Source organism: Gopherus evgoodei, chromosome 6 (genome assembly GCF_007399415.2).
Source record: "Gopherus evgoodei ecotype Sinaloan lineage chromosome 6, rGopEvg1_v1.p, whole genome shotgun sequence".
In the NCBI taxonomy this organism is placed as follows: domain Eukaryota; kingdom Metazoa; phylum Chordata; order Testudines; family Testudinidae; genus Gopherus; species Gopherus evgoodei.
In genome coordinates, this window is record NC_044327.1 from 132,420,858 (window position 1) to 132,438,411 (window position 17,554).

The following is a 17,554-nucleotide window of genomic DNA, read 5'->3' on the forward strand; positions in this document are numbered from 1 at the left end:
GGGACTGCATTTATGTTCCCCTGGGACCTGCAAGTGTTGCAGTCCTGCAGCTATGCCACGACTTTCCTCTAGGAGGACACTTTTAGGGCTTTAAGACCGAATGATTAATATCCCACCCTTTTTAGTGGCCCATGGTGTTCCCCATGATACAATCATTCATTGCCACCTGTGCCAGCACACCATACCACAAGCCCTGCAGTCTCCTCCAGCCCTTGGACACCCCATCTAAACCCTGTGCAGCTGCCTTATTGTAGAATTACCAGAATTACTGTACAAATTTACAACAGTTTTGACAGAAGTGGGCTACTTTACCAAAATGGCCCACTTCATGCCCTGCACAGGCTTCTTTCTGCTGCAGAGACAGCCCAGCTATGGATTAGTGATCCCATTCGCCTCCGCAGCCTTTCAGAGCACATCACCTCCCACCAAGGGTGTCAGTTCATGGCCTGGTTCTGGCGCAAGGCCTTGTGCCCACTGGTGGTCTGCACATGTCTTTTCTTCACTTACCATCCCCAGTCAAAGGGCCAACCAAATCCTCAAGCAGTATCTGCGACATTACATCACTCAGCACCAGGATGATTGGTCCTCACATCTCCCTTACACAGAGTTTGCGTAGACACATGGTCTGCATTGTTGTAGGATCAAAGCTTTTTTACCAGCTATGCATATCACCCCCGATTCCACCTGCAATGACCCCCAATTACCCAGCTGTCTCAGTCTAGTACAGAGGATTTGTTGGGCCCAGAAATAAGTGAAAGAATAGCTGCTCAAAGCAAGAGCAGACTGTATGCAGACCAGTATTTATACCAAGGGCCCACCTGATCAGTGGGACAAAAGGTCTGGTTCTCCACGGACCACATCCACATGGACAGATCTGCTCTCAAGCTAGACTTTTGGTTCCTTGGCCCTTTTAGGATCCCGTGACATGTTAATCCAGTCACGTTTGTATTTCAACTACTTTGCTTTCTGAAGATTCATCTGGTGTTTCGTGTATTGCTTTTGAAATGTACACGGAAAAACCTTTCCCTCCCAGGACCCAGCCATCTCTTCCACCAGTACAGATACAGGGCCATGAGGAATACTGTGATGCAGTAGGGACTGTCTGTGTGGGGAGTGGGAGAGCAGGGGAGGACTTTAGGGGATGGACGATGCCAGGGCCTGTAACCTGAGCTAGGTAAGGGAGGGGAAAGGTCAACACCTTTGCCCGGGAAGGGGAACAAAGGAAGGGAGCGGCAGGAGGGAAGCAGATTGAGTTTGGGCTTGGGGCTGTGTGGGCGGAATTCAGGGTATCCTAGCTAGGATCCAAGCACCCTGAAAGCCCAGAAGGACTCGGTGGAGGGGTCCTGACTGTGCCTGCAAGCTCTGCTGTAACCTGTGTTCCTGTTGTCCAATAAACCTTCTGTTTTACTGGCTGGCTAAGAGTCACTGTGGGTCCCAGGAAGAGGGGTGCAGGGCCGGACTCCCCCATGCTCCGTGACAAATACGTAGTTCTCAAAATGCCCAGGCCATGAAATCTAAACATTGCATGAAAACATCCAACCTCAGGCCTTGGTGCTCACTAATTTAATGTGTAATTCCTTGTTCTTTTTATCCCCCCCCCCCACTGCAATGTATTCTCATTCATTACAAGTTCCCATTATGCAGAAATACACTAATTCCTGAATAGACTAACAGATTGTTACACTATCTCATTGTTTCATTATTATTTTTTCTTTCCTTGTATTCCTGCCATCTGTCTGTCTGTATCATGTGTTGTCTCTCCTCTTATACCCAGATTGTTCCTGCCCTAAAGAGCTTGCAGTCTTTTTGTTCTGTATTGGTACAGAACACAGTGTGGTCCTGTCTATTATTAGAGCTCCTAAATGTTATGATAATACAAACAAAAATATACGTAGCATTTATTTCTGAGGGGGGAACTCCTATCTGTATGTTGCTGACACTTGATTCTCAAACAGTGACGTTAAGCTGCATGTTACCTAGATGGTAACAGGGACATTTTTAAAAATAGGCAAGGTCCTAACAGAGCCGGATTAACCTTTTGTGGGCCTTGTGCCAAACATATTTGTGGGCCCCCATGGAGGCAGTGGAGCATGGTGGGGGGAGCTCTGTCCCCGGAGCGAGGGGCCGGCCAGGGCAATTGGGCATGGCATGGTGAGGGTAGCCCCGCTCAGTCCAAGGACACTGTTTACGAACTGGCAGTGACCAGATCGGTGCACACTGGCCTGCCCAGCCCTGTGCTGTCAGCGTGCCCCTACCCCTCAGGGGCAGGACCATGCCTCACCACCCAATGCCCCCACCCAACATCCCCTTACCCCGTATGCCCAGTGCCCCACAGACTCCCTCACCACAAATGCACAGCACCCTGCACCCCCATCCCTGCCTAGCGCCCTCTGTCCAAACCTCACCACAGCTGCCCAGCACCCGAAACAGAACCCCCACTCCCTAGTACCCCAACACACACAAACCTCCCCCACTGCCCAGTTCCTCCTGCCCCCTCACAGACCCACTGCCCCACACCCTGCCCTGCTCTGCACTCACTGGCCCTGCTGAGCCAGCACAGAGCAGGGATCCGCACTCACAGCACAGTTCTAGGAGGCAGGACAGCTGAAGCCCAGGAGCACAGAGCAGCTCCATCTCCCGGGGTTCCACCCATCCCTGCCTGCCTGGCCCTGATGGTGCCCATGGTGAGGAGGCGTTTCCTTGCAGGGGCAGGGGAGGGATGACAGCCACCAACTTCCCCAGCCTGCCACTTCTGCAGAGCGTCAGTGGAGGCGAGCCCCACCCCCAGGGAGCCTGAAGCAGATGGGCCTGGAGAGACAGGCTGAGGGCATCTCTCCACCCCCATCACTGGCAGGCCGCCATCAACAGCTTTCTAGTGATGGAGGTCAAGAGGAGCCCTCAGCCAGCCGACTGCATGCCAAGAGGAGTGAGCAGGGGGTGGGGGTGGGGGTGGGGGCGGGGGCAAGGGACCACGAGGTGGCAGGGTGCTAATTCATAGGCTTGAACAATTACAGTATTAATACGGTTTTACATAAACAATGGCCCACGTTCTACTCCCCATTACACTGGTGGGACACAAAGCAAAAGTTGATCTTGCCAAGTACAATTGAACCTCAGAGTTACAAACCCCAGAATTACAAACTGACCAGACAACCGCACACTTCATCTGGAACTGGAAGTGTGCAATCAGGCAGCAGCAGAAACAAAAGGGGGAAAAGGCAAATCCAGTGCAGTACTGTGTTAAAAAAATAAAAGGAAAGCAGCATTTTTCTTCTGCATAGTTAAGTTTCAAAGCTGTGTTAAGTCAGTGTCGAGTTGTAAACTTTTGAAAGACCCATAACCTTTTTTCAGAGTCACGAACACCTCCATTCCTGAGGTGGTCGTTACTCTTAGGTTCTATTGTAAATATTAGTATTATCCTCATGGCACTTATGGAGAAACGGATATAGATTTTAATGACTAGATAGATTAAGGCTTTCATTTCCTAAACCTTTTGCTCATACTGAGTGCCTCTCTTTTTTAATTGGGGAGGTGGGGCTTGGGCGGAACGTGCCCAACCTGAAATATCATCAGCCTGTTTTTGAGAGACACTGAAGTCAACAAATGCTGCAGGTGATCAGGATTTCTGCAAAAAAATCAGGCCACTTAATGGGTGCCTAAATGATGTAGTTGTCTCTCCCAAGTTTGAAAATTTTGACCCAAGAAACGAGGCTGTGTGTAATCTGGGTGTGTGCACATGGGTGTCCAGCTGTGATAAGGTCCCAATAGAGTCCATGAGTGGTAGAGACTCTCTATCCTGGGTAAGGGAAGCAAAGTTCACAGTAAGTAAAACACAGCTTTAGCAAGCTGCCGACTGCTGGCACAAAATGATAAGTAATTTAATGTTTAGCTTTTTAAAATTCGTCAAGATAACGTGCTATTTCCAAGCAATGACAGTCTCTGTATTGTCACCACAAAGACACTTATTAATCTGAAGTCTCCTCTGCCTGCAGAATGAGCTGGTTCATTCAGATGTCATCAAGCTGTCAGTAGAGGGAACAACGATGGAAGGGCCAGAGGGACTGCAGCTGCAAACAATTGGTATGAGCCCAAGTTCTCACCATCCTGATAATCAGTGACACCAAACCTCTAATCACCCATCCATAGAAATTAAAGCAGAGAGCTCTCCCGGTGTGAGGAGATGGGAGAGAGACTCTTAAAGAAAGGTTACTCCTCTTGCCTGTTAGCTGATCTAAGTCTACTGCATGTGAAGGGGTAATTGTAGGGTCGGCATACTCACTCTAGCTTCAATCTAGCTAGCTCATGAGAACATAAGACTTGCCACCCTGGGTCAGACCAGTGGTCCATCTTGCCCAGTATCCTGTCTTCTGACAGTGGCCTGTACCAGAGCTTCATGTGGCGTGTTCAGAACAGGGCATTTTTTGAGTGATTCTCTGTGTCTTCTACTCCCGGCTTCTGGCAATCAGAAGCTTAGGGTCACCCTGAGCTTGGGGTTGTGTCCCATTCAACTTGATTAATTGCCGTTGATGGATCTGTCCTCCAGTAACTTAACTAGTTTTTTTTCAACTCAGATTTGATTTCAGCCTTCACTACATACCAAGGCAATGAGTTCCGCAGGTTAGCTATGCCTTGTGTGAAAAAGTACTTCTTAATGTTTGTATTAAACCTGATGTCTATTAATTTCATCAGGCGACCCCTGATGTTTGTATTGTGGGACAGAGTAAATAACAATTCTCTAGTCACTTTTTCCACACCATTCTTGATTTCATAGACCTCTAGTATATCTCCCTTTCTGTAAGATGAACAGTCCTAATATTGTGTTCTCTTCTTGTATGAAAGCCATTCCATACTCTTGATCATCTTTGTTGTCCTTCTCTGAACCATTTCCAATTCCGCTGTATTTGTTTTGAGTTGGGCTGATCAGAACAGGACACAAAGTATTCACGGTGTGGGTGCACCAGGGATTTATATAGTGGCATTATGATATTTTCTGTTTTACTATCTATCTCTTTCCTAATAGTTCCTCACATTCAATTAGCGTTTTTGACCTATTCTGTGCATTGAGCTAAAGTTTTCAGAGAACAGTCCATGGCAACTCAAAGATCTCTTTCTTGAGCGGTAACATCTAGTTTAGAACTCATCATTACATATGTACAGTTGGGATTATTTTTTCCAATGTATATTACTTTGCACTTATTAATATTGAATTTCATCTGCCATTTTGTTGCTCAGTCTCCCTAGTTTTGTAAGATCCCTTTGTAGCTCTTTACAATCAAATATGGACTTAATGATCTTGAGTAATTTTTTTATCATCTGCAGATTTTGACACTTCACTGTTCACTCTCTTTTCCAGATCATTAAAGAATATGTTAAACAGTACAGGTCCCAATACAGATCCATTGGAGGGATCCCGCTGTTTACTTCTCTCCATTGTGAAAACTGACCATTTATTCCGACCCTTTGTCTCCTGTCTTCCAGTTACTGATCCATGACAAGACCCTCTCTCTTATCCCATGACTACTTAGAGCTTAAGAGCCTTTGGTGAGGAACCTTATTCAAAGGCTTTCTGAAAATCCACATGCACTATATCTACTGGCTCACCCTTATCCACGTTTGTTGACCCCCTCAAAGGCATGATTTCCCTTTGCAAAAGCTGTGTTGACTCTTCCTCAACAAATCGTGTTGGTCTGTGTAGCAGGGTGGTCACCTGCTCCTGCCCTGAGGGGTTTAAAACAGCCCAGGAGAGGGCTGTGGCTGGGGCAAGCAGCTCCCAGGCTGACTGGGGAAGCAGGCACAGCTGGGGGCCATGCCCCAAACAGACCTCAGCTAGCCCTTATAAAAGGACTGTGAACCAGAGGCAAAAAGAGTCTTCTCTAGCTGTGGAGGGAGATGAGCTTGGCTGCTGGGGAGCGTGCCAAGTTACCTGAGGTGGAGCAGGGCTGGGGACAGGCGAGAGGAGCTGGGGAGCTCCTGCCTGGCAACTCCCCAGGCTGCTGGCCTTGTGCAAGGCCAAATAGGTACTGGTGTTGCAGGGGCAGGTCCAAGGGTAGGCGGATGCAGCAGGTCCAAACCTCCCTTGCGTGTGATGAGTGGCTTGTAAACTGCAGTCCGCCCCAGGGAGTGGGGGCTAGATGGTGACTGGCAGTAGCCTTATTCTGAGGTGAAGTGGAGATAGTGTGTGGGGGTTCCCCTGGATGGGGAAACCCAGAAACTGTTGGGGTACTGCCAGGGGGCATCCCCCAAGAGAAAGGGGCACTGGGATCTGGGAGGGACACTGGCTGACAGGGAGTGCTCCGAAGGCTGGAAAGCTAATTCTTCTTTGAGTGATTGCTCATATCCATTCCAGTTAGGTGTGCGCGCCGTGCGTGCACATCTGCCGGAAACTTTTTACCCTAGCAACTCTAGTGGGCCAGCAGGTCGCTCCCTAGAGTAGCGCTGCCATGGCGCTTGATATATACCCCTGCCGGCCTGCCCCCTCCTCAGTTCCTTCTTACCGCCGTGTTGGTTGCTGGAACTGTGGAGTGCGGCTTGCTGTCCTCCACGTCCCTAGCTCTCCTTCGTTACTGTCAATAGTTGTAGTTGTAAATAGTTTAAATATACAGTTAGAGTTGTATAGTAATTAGTAGTTATTGTATATAGTTTATAGAATTTATTCGCAGGTTGGGCCGTTGCCCTTCCCGACGCCCGGCACCGGGCCCATGCCTGGTTTGCCGGGCTTCAAGCAGTGTTCGGCCTGCAAGAGGCCGATGCCAACTAGTGATCCCCATGACGCGTGCCTGAAGTGCCTCGGGGAATTGCATATCGCCGAGAAGTGTCGCATCTGCAAGGCCTTTAAGTCTCGAACAAAGAAAGAGAGAGATCAAAGACTGCGGACTCTCTTGATGGAAACGGCACTGAATCCGGTACCGTCAGCGCAGCCGGCCACCTCTACACCGGCACCGGACCGCGCCGGCACCGGAAAGTCACCCCGGCACCGCCCATCCCCGGCACCGGGATCCGATCAAAGACGCTCGACGTTTGCGACATCATCCCGGCAGGCTCGAATGGAGCCCCCGGCACCTACCTCTTCCGCGGCACCGCCTGCAGGGTTGCCGTCGACTCCAGGCCCGGAAGGTCCATCGAGTCCGGCTCCTCCTAGCTCCCCCTTAAGGTCTGGGGTCGAGCCATTAGTTCCGTCCACGCCGGAGACCTTCGCTTCGGCGCAGGACTTGATAGCTCTGACTGAGCCATCCCAGCCTCAACCCCCGGTACCCCCGGTGCGGGTCATCTCCAGAGGCAAGCCGACGTTGAGAGCGCCGTCTCCGGAATCCAGGCATCGATCGCCTTCGAGGCCCCGACGACGTGGTCGCTCATGCTCTCGGCGCCGCTCGCAGTCCCCGCACTGCTCTCCTAAGTGGTACCGGTTGCACTTGCGGCTCAGGTCGATGTCGGTACGGTCCCGGTCTGGCTCTTCTCCATACCAGCACCGGGACTCTAGGAGCCGTTCGCGTCGGCAATCAACTCCCGGTCGAACTCCTGGCATCGAGCCGGTGGCAGGTCCCGGTCCTGGTCCCGGTCGACCTCCCGGCACCGCGTCAGTGGTAGGTCCCGGTTCCCAGCACCATCCCGGCACCGCTTCGGATGTAGATCGCGGTCCAGATCCCAGCACCGAGCTGGAGGCAGATCCCGGTCTGGATCCCGGCACCAAGTACCAGACCGATCCCGGTCCCGGCACCGGTATGGCTCCCGGTACCGATCCTCGGCACCGAGAGGATCGTCGGCGTCGGGACTCAGGGATGCCTGTCACCCGAGTTCGGCACCTCCATGGCCTTCAAAGCAGCCATCGGTCTCCTCTCAGGCGGACAGCGTTTATACGCTGGGCCCGGACAGACACGCAGCCCTCTTCCAGGACCCGCCGCCTCAAGACCAAGGGCCACAGCAGTGGGGGTTTTGGACTCCCTGGGCGTACCATCAAGCCCAGGGTCCGCAACATACTTCTCCCCAGCCTGCAGCGGACCGAAGACCACCAGAGTCAACGCTATCTCGCCCACCTCCCTCTCTGGAAGGCGAGGACAGGTCCAGCCACCAGGACTCAGAGCTCCCTCCGCAGCCGGAGGGCCGGGTCCAGACGGAATCCCCTGTGGAAGCTCTGCTGCCAGGGGTCTCCTCATCATCTTCCCCTGACGAGGCAGTGGCAGGCACCTCGTCCTCCAACCCTCCCCCTCTCGACCTCAGGGCACATCAGGACCTCCTCAGGCGCATGGCGCAAAACTTAAATTTACAAGTGGAGGAGGTCGCTGAGATCGAGGATCCGGTGGTCAGCATCCTCTCCGCAGATGCTCCCACCAGGGTTGCCCTGCCTTTCATTAGGACCATTCAGGCCAACGCCACCACTATCTGGCAGTCACCGGCCTCCATCCCTCCTACCGCATGAGGCGTGGAGAGAAAGTACATGGCCTCCTCCAAGGGCAATGAATTCCTGCACATCTACCCGACACCGTGCTCCCTCGTGGTACAGTTGGTGAACGAGAGGGAGCGCCATGGACAGGAGGCCCCAGCGCCCAAATCTAAGGAGGCGAGGCGGATGGACCTCCTAGGCCGTAAAGTCTATTCGGCAGGGGCGCTACAGCTCAGGGTCTCCAACCAACAGGCCCTCCTTAGCCGCTACTCGTTTAACTCCTGGGTAGCGGCGGACAAGTTTAAGGAGCTGTTGCCGCAGGAGGCACGTCAAGAATTTGCAGCGATTCTTGACGAGGGCAAGAAAGTCGCAAGGACCTCGCTGCAGGCCTCATTGGACGCTGCAGACTCGGCTGCTCGGACCCTTGCCTCAGGGCTTACGATGCGCTGCATATCCTGGCTTCAGGTCTCTGGCCTTCCACCAGAGCTCCAGTATACCATCCAGGACCTCCCCTTCGAAGGCCAGGACCTGTTTTCAGACAAGACAGACCCCAGGCTAAAGATCCTTAAAGACAATCGCGTCATCATGCGCTCTTTGGGGATGCTTGTGCCCGTGACTCAGCGCAGACCCTTCCGGCCGCAGAACCAGCAGCAACAACGCCAGCCGTATCCCCAGTTCCGCCCATGGCAGGACCTTAATAGGCGCCAGAGCAGGAACAGTAGGCGCAGACAGTCGGGTGGCCAAGGGGGGCAGAACCAAGGCACCTCCAAGGCCCCACCCGGACCCAAGCCTTCATTTTGAAGGTGCGCCCGAGGGCGCAGTACCAGTTTCCCCTTTGGATCCTTCCCCACAGTTTTCCAACCACCTTTCGTTTTTCCTCCAGGCGTGGACCCGAATAATATCAGACCGCTGGGTCTTATGCACTATACAAGCCGGTTACCGCCTGCAGTTTTCATCGCCCTCCCCCTACCTCCCACCCTTGTCCCTCTTCAGGGACCCCTCTCATGAGCAAGTCCTCCGTCAGGAGGTACAGACGCTCCTCGACAAGGGAGCCATAGAGGAGGTTCCAGAGAGTGAGAAGGGCAAGGGGTTTTATTCCCGTTACTTTCTTATCCCCAAGGCCAAGGGAGGCCTCAGACCTATCCTCGACCTGCGAGAACTCAACAAGCATATGGTGAAGTTGAAGTTCCGCATGGTATCCCTGGGGACTATCATCCCATCGCTGGATCCTGGAGACTGGTACGCCGCCCTCGACATGCAGGACGCTTACTTTCATATCACCATATTTCCACAGCACAGGCGTTTCCTTCACTTCGTGGTCGACTGCCAGCATTATCAATTTGCGGTCCTCCCATTTGGCCTTTCTACGGCCCCAAGGGTATTCACGAAATGCATGGCAGTCGTCGTCGCACATCTTCGGTGCAGCCGCATTCACGTGTTCCCCTATCTCGACGACTGGTTGGTCCGAGGCACATCAGAGCTGCAGGTCCGCGACCACGTCCGCAGGATCAGCAACCTCTTTGCTGCCCTAGGCCTCATTGTCAATGTGGACAAGTCTACTCTGCTCCCCACGCAGAGGATAGAGTTCATCGGGGCTGTTCTGGATTCCACCTTGGCCAGGGCCTTGCTACCATTGCCCAGGTTCCAGTTGCTATCGGCCATCATTCTGCGCTTGCAGGCGGCCCCCCTGACCTCCATAAGAACATGTCTGATCCTCCTGGGCCATATGGCGCCCTGTACGTTCGTGACAGCGTATGCTCGACTCCGCATGAGGCCCCTCCAATCTTGGCTCATCGCGCAGTACCGGCCGGCCAGACATTCGTTAGACACAGTTGTCACCATCCCCCAGGGGGTACTGGACTCCCTCCGGTGGTGGCTAGACCAGTCCGTCGTGTGTGCAGGGCTCCCGTTCCATCCGCCCCAACCCTCGGCATCCCTGACGACGGACGCCTCAGATCTGGGCTGGGGGGCGCACAGCGGAACCCTGAGGACTCAGGGCCTGTGGTCCCCCCAGGAACTGGACCTCCACATCAACATACGGGAGTTGAAAGCGGTCCGTCTTGCTTGTCAAGCGTTCGTCCATCACCTTCAAGGTCGCTGTGTCGCGGTGTTCACCGACAACACGACAACCATGTACTATATCAACAAGCAGGGCGGCACCAGATCCTCTCCCCTATGTCAGGAGGCGACGCAGCTCTGGGAATTTTGTATAGCCCATGCCATTCACCTCACGGCCTCCTACCTCCCTGGAGTACGAAACACACTTGCGGATCGTCTGAGCAGATCCTTCCGCTCACACGAGTGGTCCCTTCGCCCGGACATCGCCCTCTCACTCTTCCAGAGGTAAGGTCGTCCCCGGATGGACCTCTTCGCGTCCAGGGAGAACAGGAAATGCCAGGCATTCTGCTCCTTTCAGGGTCGGGAGCCCGGGTCATTAGCAGACGCCTTCCTTATCCCATGGGTGACCCATCTGTTTTATGCGTTCCCTCCATTTCCGCTGGTCCACAAGGTCCTCCTCAAGGTGCGCAGGGACAGAGCTCGCGTGATTCTGATAGCCCCAGTGTGGCCCAGGTACCCCATGTTGCTGGACCTCTCAATAACCAACCCAGTTCCCGTGCCCCTTCACCTGGATCTGATCACCCAGGACCACGGCAGACTCTGTCACCCGGACCTTCGGTCTCTGCATCTCACAGCGTGGCTCCTGCGTGGCTGACCAGCGCCGAGTGACGCTGCTCTACCCCGGTTTGAGAGGTTCTCCTGGGCAGTAAGAAGCCTTCCACTAGAGCTACGTATTCAGCCAAGTGGAAGCGTTTTTCCTGCTGGTGCTCGGAGAAGGGTCTTCTCCCTATGGAGGTTTCCATCGCCAATATTCTGAACTACATCTGGTCCCTCAAGGTCCAGGGTCTGGCGATATCGTCCCTTCGGGTTCACCTAGCGGCCATCTCCACCTTTCATCCGGGAGGAGATGGCCGTTCTGTCTTCTCCCACCCTATGGTGGCAAGATTCCTGAAGGGGCTGGAACGTCTCTACCCACAGGTCCGTCCCCCTGCCCCTTCATGGGATCTCAACCTCGTTCTAGCTCGGCTCATGGGCCCTCCATTTGAGCCGTTAGTGACTTGCTCCCTGCTCTACCTCTCCTGGAAGACCGCCTTTCTAGTGGCCATCACCTCAGCTAGACGGGTGTCGGAACTCCGGGCCCTCACGATAGACCCCCCGTATACGGTCTTCCATAAGGACAAAGTGCAGCTGAGACCGCACCCTGCCTTTCTCCCTAAGGTGGTCTCAGCCTTTCACATTAACCAGGAGATCTTCCTTCCTGTCTTTTTCCCAAAGCCCCATTCGTCCCGCAGGGAGCAACAACTCCACTCGCTGGATGTCCGTCGGGCACTAGCATTTTATGTGGAGAGTACCAAACCATTCTGCAAGTCCCCCCAACTCTTCGTGGCGATAGTGGACCGTGTCAAGGGCCTTCCTATTTCCTTGCAGAGGATATCCTCGTGGGTAACGTCCTGTATCAGGACCTGTTATGACTTGGCTCACATCCCTACGGGCCGTGTGACTGCACACTCTACCAGGGCGCAGGCGTCATCACTGGCTTTCCTTGCCCGAGTGCCGATCCAAGAGATCTGTAGGGCGGCGACCTGGTCATCAGTCCACACTTTCGCTTCCCATTACGCCCTGGTCCAGCAGTCCAGAGATGACGCGGCCTTCGGCTCAGCAGTGCTCCATGCCGCGACTTCTCACTCCGACCCCACCACCTAGGTAAGGCGTGGGATTCACCTAACTGGAATGGATATGAGCAAGCACTCGAAGAAGAAAAGACAGTTACTCACCTTTGTAACTGTTGTTTTTCGAGATGTGTTGCTCATATCCATTCCACACCCGCCCTCCTTCCCCACTGTCGGAGTAGCCGGCAAGAAGGAACTGAGGAGCGGGCGGGCCGGCAGGGGTATATATCAAGCGCCATGGCGACGCCACTCTAGGGGGCGACCTGCCGGCCCACTGGAGTTGCTAGGGTAAAAAGTTTCCGGCAGACGTGCACGCGCGGCGCGTACACCTACCTGGAATGGATATGAGCAACACATCTCGAAGAACAACAGTTACAAAGGTGAGTAACCGTCTTTTCCCTGGATAACCAATGGGAAGTGCCACCGTGGTGAATCTCGCATCTTTACAGTCTGATAATTCTCTGGTACTGAAATTAGGCTCACTAGCTTGTAATTGCCAGGATACCTCTGGAGCCCTTTTCAAAAATTGGTGTTACATTTGCTATCCTCCAGTCATCTGGTGCAGAGGCTGTTTTCAGGGATAGGTTACAAGCTATAGTTAGTAGTTCTGCAATTTCATGTCTGAGTTCCTTCAGGCTAGCTGCCTGAGTACTTATCCATGGTCCCAGGCAGGCTTGTGCAGCCCATGCTGAAGCCAGTGGTGTTGTGACTTCATTGCTCTTGGCACCTGAGCTATCCAGATCAAAGCTAGCATAGGTATGCCTGCATGTGCTGCAATCACATCTCCAATTGCAGTTGTTTCTGTCTAGATGTAGCTAGTCAAGCTCAACAATGTTACCCATCTCCCTCTCACCTAAGGTTGACCTCAACTAGCTGCAACGAGGTATAAACTACCAGTTCCTTGCCTCCGTCACACGAACAGAGAACAAAATGATCTGGACAAATTGGAGAAATGGTCTGAGGTAAACAGGATGAAGTTCAATAAAGATAAATGCAAAGTGCTCCACTTAGGAAGGAACAATCAGTTTCACACATACAGAATGGGAAGAGACTGTCTAGGAAGGAGTATGACAGAAAGAGATCTAGGGGTCATAGTGGACCACAAGCTTAATATGAGTGAACAGTGTGATACTGTTGCAAAAAAGCAAACATGATTCTGGGATGCATTAACAGGTGTGTTGTAAACAAGACACGAGAAGTCATTCTTCCGCTTTACTCTGCGCTGGTTAGGCCTCAACTGGAGTATTGTGTCCAGTTCTGGGCACCGCATTTCAAGAAAGATGTGGAGAAATTGGAGAGGGTCCAGAGAAGAGCAACAAGAATGATTAAAGGTCTTGAGAACATGACCTATGAAGGAAGGCTGAAGGAATTGGGTTTGTTTAGTTTGGAAAAGAGAAGACTGAGAGGGGACCTGATAGCAGTTTTCAGGTATCTAAAAGGGTGTCATCAGGAGGAGGGAGAAAACTTGTTCACCTTAGCCTCCAATGATAGAACAAGAAGCAATGGGCTTAAACTGCAGCAAGGGAGATTTAGGTTGGACATTAGGAAAAAGTTCCTAACTGTCAGGGTAGTTAAACACTGGAATAGATTGCCTAGGGAAGTTGTGGAATTTCCATCGCTGGAGATATTTAAGAGTAGGTTAGATAAATGTCTATCAGGGATGGTCTAGACAGTATTTGGTCCTGCCATGAGGGCAGGGGACTGGACTCGATGACCTCTTGAGGTCCCTTCCAGTCCTAGAGTCTATGAGTCTATAAGTCTATAACAATGGCCATACTGGGTCAGACCAAAGGTCCATCTAGCCCAGTATCCTGTCTCCTGACAGTGACCAATGCCAGGTGCCCCCAAGGGAATGAACAGAACAGGTAATCATCAAGTGATCCATCCCCAGTCGCCCATTCCCAGCTCCTGGCAAACAGTGGCTAGAGACACCACCCCTTCCCATCCTGGCTCATAGCCATTGATGGACCTATTCTCCATGAATTTATCTAGTTCTTTTTTGAACCCTGTTATAGACATGGCCTTCACAACATCCTCTGGCAAGGAGTTCCACAGGTTGTGCGTTGTGTGAAGAAATACTTCCTTTGGTTTATTTTAAACCTGCTGCCTATTACTTTCATTTGGTGACCCCTAGTTCTTGTGTTATGAGGAGTAAATAACTTCTTATTTACTTTGAAGGAACACAAAATGGACACCGTGTAGAATCAAGAATCTCCACACCAGTCATGATTTTACAGACTTCTCTCATATCCTGCCATAGTCGTCTCTTTTCCAAGCTGAAAAGTCCCAGTCTCATTAATCTCTCCTCATAAGAGCTAAGCCGGGTTAGCTGTCTTGCTGTAAAAACATACCTATTTTTGGCAGAGAAGACATAGCCTTACAGAGCTTGCAGAAGGAAGTTCCCTCTGCATATAAGAATCTTTCAGAGTTAGCAGTTTGTAGAGGGTATAATATATTTGAGAGAGGGAATTACTTTGATACATACTGATGGTGAGTCACAATATAGGATATCTAAGGTAAATCAATGTGTTGTGAAGTTCCATGTTACTTTTGTATTATTATGTGTTAAGGTTACCAGGAAACAGATTTTCAAAGAATGTGCATGTTGGGGTGAGAAATAGCTCTGGGAATGAGGGAGAGAACTGGGACTGGCTGAGCAAGGAGACTGGGAGTGGGGATGTAGGGAGACTGGGAGAGTGGAGAGAGGAAACTTCACCTTTTGGGGCAATGGGACTGGGATATACACCTGAGGAGTAGAGACTGGCACTAGCAGAGTGAGCAGAATGGACTGGGGTAAGGAGCCAGTGGCGAGGGGGCGGGGGAAGGCAGTGTAGAGAGATAGAACAGGGACTGATTGCATGGAGTGGGGTAGAAAAGTCTGTGCCCCTTAGAGCACACTCCCATTCAGATCCTGGAGTGGGACCCTATATTCCTGACTTGCCTTCTGCTGTTAACAAATATTTGTGAAACCCAGTGGTTAAGCGTCTCATCCCCTTCTAGGGCTGGGCCACATAGAAGATATCAACCTACTACTGCTATCAGTTACTTTGTTAACTCAAGTGGCAGAAATCTTGTGGTGGATCTAAAGGTCCCAACCCTTCTGATATATCAAGTAGGTGTCAATACGATGCTTACATGATGGAATTTCATTAGGGGTGAAGGAATTCCAGATTAAAAAAAAAATCTAGGAATTTACACATAAACTACATTTAAAGAACATTATTTAAGTTACAAAGTCGAGCACTCAAGAGTTAGGAAATGGCAGAATTAAGGCTGCAGTGCAATTTTGATCCCTTCCTCTTCCCTCCCACATGTGTATGAATTATTAATGGAGCCCTACCAACTGTGATGGTCCTGTTCAGGGGCAGTTCTAGCTTTTTTGCCACCCCAAGCACGGCAGGTAGGCTGCCTTCTGTGGCTTGCCTGCGGGAGGTCCGCCGGTCCCGCGACTTTCAGCGTACCTGCTGCCGAATTGCCACTGAATCCACGGGACTGGTGGACCTCTCGCAGGCAAGCCGCCGAAGGCAGTCTGACTGCCACCCTCGCAGGGACCGGCAGGGCGCCCCCTGTGGCTTGCCTCCCCAGGCAGGTGCTTGGAGTGCTGGTGCCTGGAGCCGCCACTGGTCCTGTTGTTATGTTACAATTTAAGATGTTTCCTTTAAATCTAAGTGAATGCAACAGCCAGTGTTTAAAATCTCAAGTGAGATTGATTTCCAAGATGATGTAGCATTCTGCTACAGCGGCAGAGCCTGAAAGATCTCAATGAATCCTACACACTTATGACTAATAACCTCTTTTTAACAAAGAACACAACATCCTTGGATCCAGAGATGCCAAGGTGGGGCTGGAAAGAGAAGACTTACTCTCTTCCTTTCTTCAAGGTCATCCTGGGGAAGGATCTGTTCTTGAAACAGTGCAGGTCTGGTACATGTAGATTCTATTACTATGCGCATTGCCTTGCTGAGTGCCTTCCAGAGTTAAAAATAAACAAGGAAACTTGTATGAGTCACATGAGCTTTCCTTTCCATTCCTCCCCAAGCAGGAAAAGTCACGTGTGTGTATGTGGTTTTTTTTGTTTGTTTTTTTTTAAAAGATACTTATTAAATGAATACACTATGTGTTTCGTAGGAAGAAAACAAGGTCCTGGTGAGTTCTTTATTTGGCTCAGAAAGTGCTGAGGTTTGTGGTTCTAGATTCCTTCAGAAATGAATTCCACAGCCTTGAACCAGATTCTAGAAAAGAAACCTTGCCTCCAGCACACACCAGTTTTACCTGTGAGTTAGATGGTTCTATTGTTCTGGATTGGAGCTGCCAAGGGCAGCAGAAGTTCCACAAGTGAACAGGTCATTTAGGGATCCAGGGCCTACACCATGTAGAGTCTTGAAATAAGAACTGAGATTTGGCAAATTTGATGAGATGTTCTGTGGGAACATAGTGGAGTACAGGGAAAGTACATCTCTGATATAGTGTCCTACTGAGGAGGGGAGAGGCTGCCATCTAATGCTGACCTGGAACATAGACGCTGAATCAGTGGGTGCTCCAGGGCAAGAGCACCCATGGAAAAAAATTAGCAGGTGCTTAGCACCCACCAGTAGCTAAGCTGTTCTCCTTCCCCCCCACCACTCCCACTCGCCGGCAGCCCCTGCTGATCAACTCCTCTTCCTCCCAGTGCCTCCTGCATGCCGCAGAACAGCTTTTCTGCAGCGTGCAGGAGGCACTGGGAGAGAGGGAAGAGAGCGTGGCCAAGGCACGCTTGGGGTAAGGGGTGGAAAGAGGTGGGGAAGAGTTAGGGTGGAGACACGGAAGAGGTGGAGTGGGGTTTGGGGGAAGCGGTGGAGTTGGGATGGGGCCTGGGGTTGTGCATCCCCAGGGAAAATTAGAGGTGCCTGTGCCCTGGAATACCTGGAAGCATCCATCTTTGAAAGTGTATAGGGAAGAGAGGGCTCAGTTTGTTCTAGAGACTGAAATCTTAGAGAAGATGTGGGAAGCATTTTCAGGAAGAGGTCTGACCTATACTTACTGTGTGAGAGACTCACTAAAAACATTTGAATTGTTTGGCTGGAGTCTGACCCCAAAGAAAGAGAGACAATGAGTCCTAGTTACTGACCCGTAGAAATATGCCGGAGTAAACTTTGGCTCCAATACCGTAACTGCACATCTTAAACTGTTGTCTTTGTAGTTCATCTAGCAGATATTTCTGATTAAGGTTTTGTGTCTGCTCTTCCTCCTTTTCAATTGGAGCTTTTGAAGAGCGGTCTCTCTGTTTTCAGTTGTATGTGATTAATGGTGTCCAGGTAGCATTGTTACATCCTGTACATAGTAATGCCCTCTAGGGGGGAGTTGTGGGATACTCAGCACTTTAGAACATGAGGCTATATTTTTGGTGTCTGTATAAGAGCCTGACATTAGGCACCTGGTTTTTTTGATTCAGCTGGTGACTTACACAGTG

At 51.3% G+C, this 17,554-nt stretch overlaps 1 protein-coding gene across 2 annotated transcripts in view; it reads left to right on the plus strand.

Moving 5' to 3' along the window:
- DNAI1 (dynein axonemal intermediate chain 1) overlaps positions 1 to 17,554 on the plus strand; it is a 321,188-nt gene that overhangs the window by 137,770 nt on the left and 165,864 nt on the right. For both annotated transcript variants that reach the window (XM_030567426.1, XM_030567427.1), the window contains exon 15: positions 3,993 to 4,080. In XM_030567426.1, coding sequence (XP_030423286.1) covers positions 3,993 to 4,080 — 88 coding nt within the window. The remainder of the gene's footprint in view (positions 1 to 3,992; positions 4,081 to 17,554) is intronic.